General features: G+C 28.6%; 1 protein-coding gene across 1 annotated transcript; it reads right to left on the reverse strand.

Moving 5' to 3' along the window:
• Positions 1-7,707: 7,707 nt before the first annotated feature.
• LOC100818494 (DNA-directed RNA polymerases I and III subunit RPAC1) lies at positions 7,708-12,346 on the reverse strand. The gene is made up of 9 exons (XM_003532137.5): positions 12,011-12,346; positions 11,579-11,764; positions 9,744-9,870; positions 9,486-9,572; positions 9,192-9,385; positions 8,611-8,706; positions 8,420-8,513; positions 8,071-8,190; positions 7,708-7,869 (listed from the first exon to the last, which is right to left on the reverse strand). The coding sequence occupies exons 1-9, from the start codon at positions 12,182-12,184 to the stop codon at positions 7,766-7,768; spliced, it is 1,182 nt and encodes a 393-aa protein (XP_003532185.1). The 5' UTR covers positions 12,185-12,346; the 3' UTR covers positions 7,708-7,765.
• Between the last annotated feature and the right edge of the window lie 2,418 nt (positions 12,347-14,764).

The raw sequence follows: 14,764 nt of genomic DNA on the forward strand, positions 1-14,764 counted from the left end.
CTGAATCCTATTTAAAGCATGTCTGCGTTAGTATTTGACGGTGTTTCTAACAAAATTACCTTCAAAGAGAAATAATTGTAGAAAAAAAATTAAATCCCACACTCATATATTTTTTCAATAATATTATATCTTCTTTATATATATATATATATATATATATATATATATATATATATATATATATATATATATATATATATATATATATTCATGAATATATTCCTACTTATTAATCGAATCGAAGAAGTTATTAAATAAAAACAAAGGTATTTAATATCATGAAAACATAAAAATATTTGATATTTACCCTAATTAATAATTATAAAGATTCATCAAAGAAATAAGTAAGAAGATACAAAATTATTCATGAATTTAAAATTTTAGAAATGAACCAAAAATATATAATATATTTTAAAAATCAGAGTTGTATTAGTCAATTCAAAGTATTTTAGTGAACATGGATTTTTTTTTTATACAAAATAGGTTGACATCTTTTAAATATAAATAAAATTTATCTAATATGTTCCCAATTTCTGAACTCTCACACAATCTCTTAATTTATATAATATTATGTATCTCTCTTATTAACACAAATTTGTCAATAGACTTTAGGAAATTATGTACAAAATAATATAAGTAATTAAACTTAAGTTGAAAGTTTAGAATTTAAGTATTGACTATATAATTACATCAAATACTTAAAATCATAATTTTATTATTCATAATGAATCTATGTAATTTGTATATAATTATTTCTAGCAGATGATACATGTAGTCTAAACAAATTAAGATAATGAATTTGAATATAATTAGTCCATTTTTTAATGTGTTTAAAGTTTTATATGATTTTTTGTGAAGGGATTGGTTGATTGTTTTACCGAGTTAAATAACATATGCACTTCTCATTTTTAATTTTTCATATGATACTTTTGAATATTGTTTAATGTGTTTATTTGAGGTTTTCTTTTTCTTTAAAGGTTTAATTGAGGTTATTCACTCACTTTTATCAATTTCATAAATGTTTTTAAAATTTTTATAAAAAAATATTAACACATGTCAATGTTTGTTGACCTGTATTTCTTTGAATCTGAATAATCCCCACAAGCCTCTTTCTCAAACGTTTCTACAGTTTCACATTGACTAATGTCAGAATTATATTCATTATTAAATGCGAGATTGACCAATTATAAAAGTGTTCTAATATTTTACAACAATTAAATGTATATCCAACTACAGTTATATCCATAATTATCCAATTAATGACTTTAACTTGTTAACTTTTATAAATTTACAAGTTTAGTTATTCTTTTATAAGTTACTCACGAATAAATTTTTTTTAGTAAACTCAAAAATTCTAAATAATCTTAATAGACTATTGAGTTTACCAACAAGTTAACAAATTAGTATATTAAAAAAATTAAATCAAAATGTAAGTTATTTGAAATTGTTTTCTGTAAATTTTAACTTTAATTCATGTAAAATTTTAATTCTCATAATTTTTATTTACACTCATTCTTCTTAAATTTTCGATTGCTTAAATTAAGTTCTTCATTTTAAATTTTATCCAAAATAATTAACAGAAATATAATGTAACATATTATTGATTTATATAAATGAATAAAAAAATATTACATATTTAAATTTAACCTATGAGAAGTACCAACTGCCGTTTTTTTATTTAATCATTCTATTTTTTTGTAACATATAAACCAATAATAGATTGCACCTCAATTACATTTTGGTTATTTATTGGATGAAATTTTAGAATTTGGAACTAATTAACTTGAACAATTAAAACAAATTATAAAAACTAAATGACGTAATTAAATTAAGAGAAACAAAATAACACATAAGTTAATTAATATAAAGAATAAAAATATAATTAAGTTTATATAAATTTTAGAAAATAATTATTTATATATAAAAAAATTTAAAAAAAAGGTGTTTTAAAGGTATAGTTATTTGTTACTAGTACTCCATTGTAATGACAAGTAAGGTGTGACATGTGTCCACCGTAGTGCCAACATTAACCAGCTTTCTTTTTCATCTCAGGTAGCTGTTGCTATTAAACATGGACACATTTCTATTATGATATCACCCAGACTCTCTGGCCATTTTCTTTTTCTTTCTGTGGCCAAGAATCTTCCACCTATATGGCAAGAAAATGTCACAACATGAAATGTTAAGTTTCATAAATAGCTCAACCAAATCAAGAAATAAGAATACATGCTAGATAGTGTATCTATGTATTTTTCTAGATGGTACAAAAATTTAAAAGTACGCCATATATATCTTTATTAGTAATGTGTACTAATGTGTTAAGTGAATAACATGTTTAGTAGGTTTAACAAATATTGATAAAACAATAAAAAAAAAACAATGCTTAAACCATCCCAATTAATTTACTTTTACCTTCAATTCATAGCAACGTGTTTCACTTTTTAAAAATAAAAAATAAAATGTAAGATACTAAAGTGAATCAAGGCCGAAACATGACAATGTGAAAGGAGTAAACAACTAAACGTAATCCTATGTACGTAGCAATCCAAACATGACGAATTCTCATACAGGTCACTATTTTTTTTTCCACATTGTTATTTATGCAAAATATTCCCCAATTTTAATCTAATTAACTGGAAAAAAGTAAAAAATTAAGAAAAAAGAAAAAAAAATAGACAGTGCTTGATAGAATATGAACAAGGTTTTGGGATAAAAATCTCTAGGAATATTACTAACGGTTTTCTTCTTTCTTTGAAGTCAAAACCTAATAATAGTGTTTTAGGTTCTGTATAGATTCTAACGCTAGCTAGAATACTTATTGAACGTACGTGTAAGATGTAAATCATGCTTCGTGAAACATATATTGGAAGTGACCTCACTCTCGTGAATCACATCACCTACATGCTGCATGCATAATTAATATTTTAGATGAAGTAAATAGAAAAATAAATAAATAAATAATGCATGAAGCAGTAATAATAATCCTGATGTAAATAAGTTTCAAGAAAGACAAGTCCTTATATGTAAACGCAAACTTTCACGATATATATGACGAGTTTTTTTATTTTTACATTTGTTCGGCGTTGTGTGGTTAAATTAAAAAAAAGTTTGAATTTAAAGTTTAAACCAATAGGTCCCTATTTGAACCTAAGAAATGTAATCTTTTTTTTTAATTCAAAAAATAAGTTTTCTTTAACTTATTTTACCGTCGCTTATTTTTTTATTATAAATGTTAAATTTTATTAATTTAACTGTTGATTTGAGAGTTTATATGAAATAAATGAATTCTGTAGTTTTTTGTAATTTAAAAAAGTACTGAATATTTCATTAACTTACTTTATTTTAACGTTTAATTAATATGTTTTTCAAAATATAAGTAAACGTTGATTGTAAAATAACGCAACCATCAATGTTCTCAAATTTAATATACAAAATTATTAAAATATTGTTGCATGATTGATGATTCAACTGCTGAATTAAAATTCAATCATAAAAAATTGTTAAGCAAGCGTGTAAATACTTACTCTTAAACTAAGTAATTCCTTGAGACATGAAGTATTATATTTTAATAGGTACTTTGTTTTAAAAGGGTTTTAATTGGTACCTAGTGTATGACATGAAAAAAGGTTGTTACACATTATTTTGTCTTTGCATGAAAGGGATAAGTGGCGGTGCCATGTTAGAAAAGTTTAAAATGTCGGAGTGACAAATATTAAAAAAAAAACTTTGAAAGTTGAAAGAATTAGATAGACATTAGCAGCTAGCAAGCTATGGCTATAGATAATAAGAACCCATAAACTCCACTTTTATGGCAGAGACTTGTAAAAAGCAGAACTTGACTTTGGTCACATGGACCATTTCCAATTAACATTGCATGTACCACAACTATTATGACATGAGAAATGCTAACAAACACTTTTTAATATATTTCCAGCATTTTTTTTACTCTTTAATGAAAGTTATTAGAGATTGTAATATTTTAGGAGTTCATTTTCTTATTAATCAGTCTCACTTATAATTTTAATAAAATAAATAAATAATAACAAAAATTATACTATCATTTAATAAAAATTATCACATATAGTAATTTTTTAACAATAACTACTCTAAAGTAGTACTTATCATTATTTCTTATTTATTGATAATATTTTTTTTTTACAAATACGTAGTACATAAAAATTAAATTCTTTAATAATTTTTAACTAATGATTAAGAATGCATTAAAAAGAGTGTGGTGAAAAATAGCGCTCTTCATCAACATATATGGTAATAAGTTTTTTTTTTTTTATGGATTTGGTAATAAGTTGTATCTTCATAAATTTAACTTTCAAATTGAGCTTGTCTTTTCGATTTGTACCCGAAAACAGAACAACAATAATAATCCTGTTTTGTTTTATTAGTCTTTTAAAATCTCATAGACACAGTAATTACCAAAAAAACACATTAATATATAGTAGCTTAAAATGTCATAGGCACACCATTCTCCCATGTGTTTCACCTTTCTGGCTTTTCCCATTTGCTTATGCTTGTTAGTTTTAACTCTTATGGCCATCACATGCTTGGAGATGTGGTTTCACATGTGGTTTTAACTCTTATTTTAGTAATATGTCCCCATTGTGTGATTATTGGCCAAAGGTATCAAAGCATCGATGGTAAGTTAATTACAATTTTTTTTTTTGAATCTTTGCTAAAGATAAAGGGCTAATTAATACAATGCTTACACCGATTGACAATTGTTTAGGAAAAGACTAAATTTTTTTAAGGAATATTAAAGCCATGAACTTTTAATCAATGTGCTACCTATTTAAGCTAGGCCAAATTTTAGGTCACATTTTTCTGATAGATATGTTGTACAAAAAGAAGAGCACGCGTTTCAAAGTTGATATCTAGAAGCCACAAAGAAATCTTATCTCTTATATAATTTTATGATCTTGCTTTCCTTTTTGTGTTTCTTTTGGATGCCTTTCCCTTTGCTAATTCTATAAAAACTAAATGTTTGGAAGTTGTTTTAGAATCTTTGAAAATATATAAGAAGAATTAGATAAACAAATTAAAGTTAAAGACACTAGCATACCTTTTTTTTTCCAATTGTAAGATAACATGACACTCAATTTGCATAATCTTTGTCTTTTGCTTAAAGTTTCTCAATGGCCAGTGGCATAGAGATGTTAATTAAAAAAAACAAGAAGAGGGAATTTGGAAAGAATAGAGAAACATGGAAAAAGGGAACGAAGGGGATAGATAATGCCAAAGTGACACACTACTAGTCACCATAAATGTAAGCTTTTCCACGTGTAAGATGCTCCAATAACGCAGAATTGCATGAGTCACTTATTTGTCAAAAGTGGGGAATCACCTCATTTAATATTGAAGGGTGGCAATGTGGTTTGGCTGGTTGAAAAATATGACAGAAGCTATGGTGCTAAATTGTTTCTCAGTTTTTTTTTTCTGTATGATATTGGTTCATGACACATTGGATTGAGATAAATAAATGAAATTAATTTAATCTTTAAAAATTTGAGAGCCACTTCAATTTAGTTTTTTTTATATATAGAAAAATTAACATTATTTTTTTAATAATAAATATGACATTAATTCAATTATCTAATCTAATTATAGTAAAAAGTGAACATCAATTTAGACTTTCAATAGTAAAAAATAGCATTGCTTTAATAATTCAATCATCTGGTTTGTGCATAAAAAAATATTTTTAAACCTATTTTTTATGTTTAAGGAGCTAAATTAATACATTACATATTTATCGGGCTAAAATAATACTATTACGTTTTTTTAAGAGAAAATATTATTAACCTATCATCATAAAATAAACATTTATTCTATGATTTTTTTAAAAGAAAAAATTATTCCATGATTATAAATGTATTCATATGTCTTTCAAAATAAATGTATTCATATAAACACAGTACTTTATACTACTATTAGTCTATTACAGTATCAATGTCCAATAACGACATATTTTATGGAATAACGAGATATTTTAATTGATCATGGTTTGCACCATTTGTGGATGAGTATATTTGGGTTTATGTTATGTATGTTGACTTATGGAATTCATAATAAATATTAGGAAGTTTTATATAATAATAATAATTTTAATTCCATCTAAAATAAAAATCATTTTAATTTAAGAAGTACAATTTATTCCATTATCCAAGTAATTAATATGTTAATACTGCATAAATCACACTAGATGTTAGTATTGTTCTGTTTAAATGATGAACAAAATGTTGGATATCTAAAAATGAACTTTTAAGCTGTTTTTCATAAGATCTCACTTAGGAGTTAGGACTATCCTTTAAAGAAGAAAGATTCCACTCACCACTCCCCTATATAACGACATAATAAAGGCATCTTTTTTTTTTCATATTCAAAATTGCTAATTTACATATAAACAAATGTTAAAAATAGTGATTTTCCCCCCTTTTTTAGCACAAGCCTGAGAGTTGAATGTGATTTAGATAGATTACTTTTATTCTCATGTACAAGATGTACAATGGTGGCAATATTTAATTTAAACCTAACACCTTGTACAAATTATCTAAAATCTCCAACCACTAGACTGATCACAATAGGTATTTAGATAGAGTTTGAGATGTGGAGAAATAATATAAAAAAAACACTATTTTTTAAATTTTCAAAAAATTTGAAATAATTATTATTTCAAAATAAATTAATCCAAATACTTAAACCCTTACATAGGTAAGCCGCAAGTGGAACAACTACTCAACTTATGGGGAACTTTTCTTGAGCAAGTCCAAAAGCTTGTTGTTGATTTAATTTATAGAATAAAAAGCTACTATGTTGCACTGCACCTACATGGAAAGCACAAACCGACATGTATTTGATGGTGATTACTGAGTGGTGAGGGTGGTCAGCCATATGTTCAGCACACTGTTTGGATCAATTGGATTGGCTACCATTCATTGAATGTCAGCTTCAAATAAATTAAAGGAGCCGAAGACTTTAGTGTAAAATAAATAGTTGCATTTCCAATAAAAGGGAATGAAATTTTAATTATGCATCAAATTTGTACAAATTATTTTATAACAAAAAGAAGACAGAAAAAAAATGTGAATTAATAAAAAATAAAAATATAAAATATCATTAACATTATAGAAAATACTGCAGAAAATAATAATTATAAAAGCATTATAGAAAACATAGTATAAATAATACACCTTTAAAAATGCTAACTGCCATGTAAACATGAGTGCTACAAGTAGAAGGGTAAAATATAATCCTATAAATATTATTAGGATAATATTTTAATTTTTTAATTTTTTTTCTTAATTTTATTCCTTATAAATTATTTTTTTATATAAAATAATAATCATTATCTCCACTAACATAAAGAACTTTAAAAAAATTAAAATGAGTTAAAAAATAATTGGATGACTAAAACTAAATTTAACTATTTTTGCAAGAACTAAACATATTTAAGTCTAAGCAAAAGCATTGAAGTGCTTTAGAGTGCAAACCTGTTTGCTCTACAAAATCAAATCGGAGTGTGGTCAGCAAAGCATCCTCTTTTGATAAAATCAAATATATTAAGCTGCTAGATTTGGATAATACAGATAATGGATATGCAGACATGCATGCACCGTTTCTTTTTCTTTGGTACAACGCTTAACTATGAGTAAGAAAAGAACTTTCATATTATAAAAAAAAATGGAATCATAACAGAACTGAATCAAGGATCACATTTATCCATTTCACTGATTTTAAGACATGGCAAAAAGAAGAATCAAGAAAGCTCAGTAATCACACGTTCACATTTATCTTCCAAAATCTTCACAGCTTCAGTAAACAGCACTTCAGGGGGTAATGCTCCAGTTGATTCAATAGTAACTACACAAACAAGCAAAAAGAAACAATAGTCCTTGTCAGAACTCTTGTCAAACCAACGTTTGCACAAAATTTAGTTGTATACTTGTATGATAATCAGGTAATTTTCGAGATAGAAATTTAAAATTATGTAGGAACTCTTTGCATGCATCACTCATTTCTCACCTGCCAAAATATATCAATCAGAGTTCACATAATACTTACAAATGAAATGATTTTTAACACGGCGTAATGATACACGATCTTCCCATTCTTTGCCCCCTCTGATGCATTCCCTACACAAAGTGCAATCCCGTGGTCTGGCTACTTTTGCCCTTCTTTTACCTACTCAACAACCAAATCAGCAAATTAAGAAAGTACCAAAGAAATAGGAACTTGGGATCAAATGTTGTTATCATTAACAATAGCATGTTATGTGCAGCAACACAAGACAGGCATTGATGCAAAACCAATGGCACTTGTTCACACAATCATCCTTCACCATCATGGTCCACAACATAAAGATATAAACATAAAATTGATGTGTCAAGCACTGACAAAAAAACTGAATTACCTTTTCCAATGTCTTCAATATCAAACACATTAACTGGACACTTGTTTTTTAATTCTTCAGCCAGCTCATCCTCAACATCTTTCAAGAGTACAACCTAAAGAAAAAAAATCAAGCTTACAGATGTCAGGATTTGCAAATTTTTGGCAGCGTGTGAATGTAACTAGTAGATGAGATATTTGATATTCCCTTACCTCCGGAAGCATCCGATACCAAGTGGTGGCAACTGGGGACCATTTTGCATGTGTCTTCCCAGTGCCTTTAACTGCATGCGCTTCAAGTTCAATTTCCTACAATAGTATGTGTTTACAACATTCAGTAAGTATGGCTTCCAGTATTCTATATGAAGACATGCAAACAGTAACAAGTTTGCAAAAGAAGAGATAACTCAGAGCCTTGCATGATAAAAACAAAGGACAGATAGAAATAGAGGTAAATGAATCTTATGTGATAATAATTATGTCATTAATGACCAACAATGTTGCATTACAATTATCTAGTCTACGATCAGCAGAGGAAAAAAAGAAGGTTCGCTGGAACTATAAGCATTGAAAATAAATATTAAAGTAGATTCAGGGAGGAAAGAGAACATCACCAGGACACTAATAAAAATGTCAAAAAGTGCTCCAATTTATAAATTTAAAGTAAATCACTCATCTGGACTGAAATAGGTTAACTAGGAAAAAGTACCCAAGATTAAAAAATGAATTGATCTATCTCTAAACCTTAAACCATAAAATATAGGAGAGATTACACTCCTTTTAGAGAAGGTTACCTGACCAGGTCCAAGTTTAGCCAGTATAATATCCGAATATGTAAGACCAATTGAATTGTTGGAAAATTCAGGAAGTGAATCTTGGCTGCAAGTAAAAGATGTAAATGTTTTTGGTTTTGAACCTGCATTTGGTTTGACATCTTCACAGGGAAGCTCACTCCCATTAGGTAACCACTTCAGTTTATCTGATTTCACTGCATTAGTATCATAATATCATCAGACAAAAAAGATTGCGGCAAGGGTAGAGGATGAAGTCAAATAAGAAATTAAAAGCACCATATTTAAGTCATTTACCAGTAATACGAGGTTGACCCACTTGACAACGAACATGTAGCTTGAAGACAATGGTGTTCTTTTCATTTTTGTCATCTCCTGCATTTTCTACTCAAAAGAAAGACAAAATAACAAACATTTAACCAATGCAGCCGTGCCCATGCCAGATAAGGGGTTTACACTGAAAAATGTGCATAGAATTTCTAATATTCAAGTTATCCCATGAGAAAGTCATAAAAGTAATGAGAAATACATGTATGGGTTGGTGTAGATATAGACCTGGATATTCAAATAACCTGGGATCAGCACGAATTGGAATGAGACCCAATCTATGGGAAAGAACTTCATCTTGTACAACCGATGTATTGTTTGCGATATATACTCTTTCAATAGCCATTGTTGGAACCTAAGTTATAACCACCACATAAAAATTTGATTATCACCACCAGTACTACACAACTACACCATTGCTAATACCTACTCAAAGTTATCATACAAAGGGAAATGCATAAACTGAAAATAAAACTAATGTACAATGTTCTACATAACTGGAGTAATCATAGGTGGCAGGCTTGCTGAAACAGATAATAAAAGAAATTTCCATTCAGCAAAAACATCAAACCCCCGCCCCCTGCTTTCATTCAATGTCTCCTCTGGCTTTTCATAAATTTAAAAGAAAACTTTCTTCTTGTAAGGGGCATCACATTTTTCTAGAGAGTTATGCCATATATAATTTATCATTTCATATTAAGTCTTTCCATAACAATCCTAATGTAAGCTGCCTGAATTATGAAACAAGCATTTTTGTGCGGATAATCAAATTTACAAGTTTCTGACAGACAAAGGAACAATAGAAATTTCAAAAAATGCATCATATAATTTTACCAATTGAACAACAAAGTTCATGATAAAATATGAAATAGAGATTTGAGGAAAATGCTAAAACGGATTGTCAGATTGCATTTTTATCCAGGGTGGGAAGAGGACATGACAAAAATATTATGTAAATATTAAAACTAGATGTTTTGAGGGTGAGCCCTGGCACTGCAGTAAAGTTGTGCCTTGGTGACCAGTTGGTCATGGGTGGAGTCCGAAAACAGCCTCTTTGCTTATACAAGGGTAAGGCTGCATACAATGAGCCTCCCCTATACCTTCACTTCGCAAGAAGCCTCTGGGCAATGGGGTATGGTAGTTTTTTTTTTTAATTAAAACTAGATGTTTCACAGATTTGTTGATGACCGCCAGATCTCTCTCACTATTTCTCTAGACAACAAATTTTGGATTAGCAAAACTTGTAGGTAAAACAAATGAGCGAGAAACCACAAGCAAAGTTTTTCTAATAGCTCAACAGTTAACAGATTTGGAAGGGAAAGTGTCTAACCATTTGGACCACCTTTCCTCTAGCACATCAGTTGAGGGAAATATTAGAATTTTGAAAGAAGCTTCTTTCCTCTAGCACATCATTAAGCATCTCTGTGATCCCTGCTCATAACTATTTATTATTATAGACAACTCCTTATAACTTATTCTGATCAGATTTACAATTGAGATCAAGAAAAGAACTCTAAATAGAAAATTTTAGCAATAGAGAAGATGAGGGAAGATTAATAATCAGAGAGGAAGATAGATGAACAAGAGGGAGATGCCTGAGTGAATTTCCAAATTCTCTCTCTTCAGGTAGAATTTAAAATTCTGTTTTTATTTAATTGAAATTTCCCATTAAAATTCTCAAATTTAAATTCATTTTAATAAACATGGAAACAATAAAGTTTAGATGCCCTTTAAAGTTACTTTCCCCTCTTAAAATGCCTTATCCAAACACATCCTAAATGTCAAACCACTTCCACCACCAAAAATGGCAAAATTCATAGGTCATCTTATAACGCAAGCACAACAAATAATCAGTTGAAGGCGTCATTTTCTATTATCGCGTACTTACTAATTCATTACAAAATGAAAACTGACAAAAACAAATAAATGTTGGAGATTATGGCAAGGCATCTAACCTTGAGAAACTGCACTAACAAGTAACAAATGCATCAAAATATAAAAAAACCAAACAGTGTGTCATCACTACTATATATATACAGTGAGGGGAAGCAAAGATACATCACCTCTGCTATAAGGATTCTTCGAAATGCATTGGCAATTGCCGGATCGATTCCAATCATATCAAATTCAATATCGCTATCCGTCAGCCGCTTCACTTCAACCTTAAAGTTTTCACAGAAGCTATCCAACCGCACACTATTATCAACTCCCATAATAGCATAGGCACCGGAATATTGAACAGTATCAGTCTACAAAAACCAATACAAGGAAACTGTTAACAACAAAACAAGCATCATACAAGACACATACAAAACAAGTGCGGTACTTGGAATCCTAACTCCAATAATTCCAGCACCCCAATTGAAAATCTAGAAACTTTATGAAACTGGGTACTAGAAAAATAAAATAGAAAAGTAAAAAAATAACGTAGCATAAAAGGCGTAAAATTAAAAAGATGAAAATAGAAGAGAAGGCTAAGGGGGAAGAGGGTTTACGTGCACAGGAGCATCGTTGTTGCAAAGAACACGTGTTTTAAAGAGTTCGAGGTGTGGAGGGAGCTTTGATGGAACATTGTCCAAGCTCAAGATGAAATCAAGTCCTAATTCATTGCTCTGTTCCGACATAGATTCATCTTCCGACGACGACGACGACGATGACGACGAAGACATCCTTGTTGTGCTTCTTTCTCTCTCACTCTGTCGTATCTTCTCTGTAGCGTGTGGGACGTTAGCAATTCGTTGCAATGAGTGTAGAAAGCAACATGGAGGGGTTTAGCAGTTTAGGGTTTATGGTGAATGCTTTCACGAAGAAGAGCAGAACGGTGTCGTAAGAGACTCTAGACATAGGGCAATATTTGTTTTCTTTTTTTGTTGCGGGTGGATCGTGGGAACTACTGGGCTCTAATTGCTAAATGGATCTCATTTCCTTCTAAATGTACCTACCTACTGTATTTTCTCTCCAAAAATACCCCTTTCCCAAAATTATCAGGAATTGTTCGGAGGAGTGAGTTGGCAAGTCGGAATCATTGGAAAATGTAAAATTTGTGTGAGACAATGAGAGAGAGGTACCTCAGAACAGAACAGGAAGCATAAGAGTAAAATATGCGTTCTGGAAAAGGGGTAATTTTGAGGAAGAGGAATAAAATGAAAAAGGGGGTAAGCTTATCAACTAAGGAAGTGTGTTTAGGTATGTTAGGCTCAAGATCCTATTTGTCTGCATGGCCAGCATGGACTCTTCCTAAATTGGGACTATTGCTCCCAGTTGTTTCTTACACTCTCACCTTCCGAAATGGCCAATCTGGGATGAAAAATTACATCTCAGAATACACTTCCTTTTTCGGCTTCTGGAATGACAAACCCAGAAGGCAAAAAAAAAAAAAAAAAACTCAAAAAAAGTGTAGGAAGTAACAACCTTTAATTGGATGACAAACATAGAAGAATCCCACAGTTTCAATTTAAACTGAATTACTACATTTTACCCAAAAAAAAAAGATGAATTACACTTGGACCATACTTTCCTTCTTTTTTTTTTCTGATATTTATGAAAAACTGAGTTCTAAATGAAAATTTCCACTTTGTCTAGAAAACTCTATATATATATATATAGCATTATTTTATCTACTAGGTTTCATGTTGGTTGGTGATGAAGCTCAAATTTTAGTTGGGCTTTTAGCCTTTCTACTAGCACTTGCTAATTTGCTGCCTTGAAGAGTATTGATTCTGAAATTTGTTTTCAATTTCCATTTTTTATTGTTTTTCTTTATTGCACTCTGGTGGTATTGATTATAGTAAACAATATCATGGATATACTAACTGTTTCAACCCCTTGGTGTTTGATGCATATCTCTATCTAACTTTCATCCATACTTACCATTAGAAAATTATCTCATGTGCAGGTAATCTACCATTGCTTTTGAGTTCAGGTTTTTCTCTGCAAGGGATCATGGGCTGGTGGATGATACTGTAGTGATCAGGAACAATTCATTTGATAAGACTATACTGGCATTGATTCAGCTGGAACGGATTGGATCAAAGTTTCATGTTCCCTTCTTCTAGATGAACTATGATTCATTTTATTCAAAGCTTCTTGACATTTTAAATGATTGTGAGGGTTGGTTGGGGAACTGTCTCTAGAGGTTGCATCATTGTGGAAGGTTTGTAACAGGAACTCAGAAGCTTTGGCGTACCTAGAAGAATTCTATGGCATTTCTTCCTGTGACAAAAGTATGAATGATTCATAATATAAAACTTAATCCATTACAATATAAACAAATGTCCAAGTCTCAGAAAACGATTATACATATTTTGAGAAAACATAGTTGATAATTTAAATTTTGAGAAAAGGCAAAGAAAGCAAGAGTATTCAAATAGAGAAAATATATTTGATTATATTCGCACAAATATTTTTATTTTATTTTAAATATTAATAAAATTATATGAGAAATTGATGTTTAAAACTTAAAAAGGATTTAACATTGTTAAATTAAAATATTTTTATGATTATACTCTAAAAAAAGGATATTGATTTTATAATATTTATAAACTATAATTAAAGCTAAATTTAATTTATTTATGATATTATTCAGTAAGTAATTTAATATCAAAAATATATTTAATAAATCAATTATAATACTTTTATATATTCATGAAAATAATATTAACATTAATATATAAATATTAATATATAAAAATTAATATGAAGCTTTTAAATAAATTCATATTAACTAGTTAGGTTTAAATTATTTTTTAGTATAAAAAATTGAGCTTCATAATATGAATATTATTAGAGAAAAATATTTATTTATATAAGTTTTTAAAATTACTTTTTCCAATTTATAAGTAAAAAAGATTTTATAAAATTTCAAAGTACATACATATATTGTTAAATCTTTGCGTTTGTCTTAAATATTTGAAAAAAAAATATTATTTACAATGATCTTGAATATGATTTTTGATATCTAACATTAAAATATATAATTATATTTAATTTATAATACTTAGAGTCTTTGACATATTATTAAATCTTTATCACTTATAATTATCTTTCTTGAATAATATTTATAACTTCTACCATAAAATTAAAATTATTTTTAATTTAAATTATCATTATTGATAAAGTAATTTAAAATTATTGTATAATAAAAATATATTTAATATAATAGTAATAATAATAGATTTTTTGCTAGTAGAATGATAAAGATGTTTAGTCTTATAAGTATATGAATGAGGAAAAAGAAAAAGAAAATTAAA

This window comes from Glycine max, chromosome 8 (assembly GCF_000004515.6).
Source record: "Glycine max cultivar Williams 82 chromosome 8, Glycine_max_v4.0, whole genome shotgun sequence".
NCBI classification, from domain to species: Eukaryota; Viridiplantae; Streptophyta; class Magnoliopsida; order Fabales; family Fabaceae; genus Glycine; species Glycine max.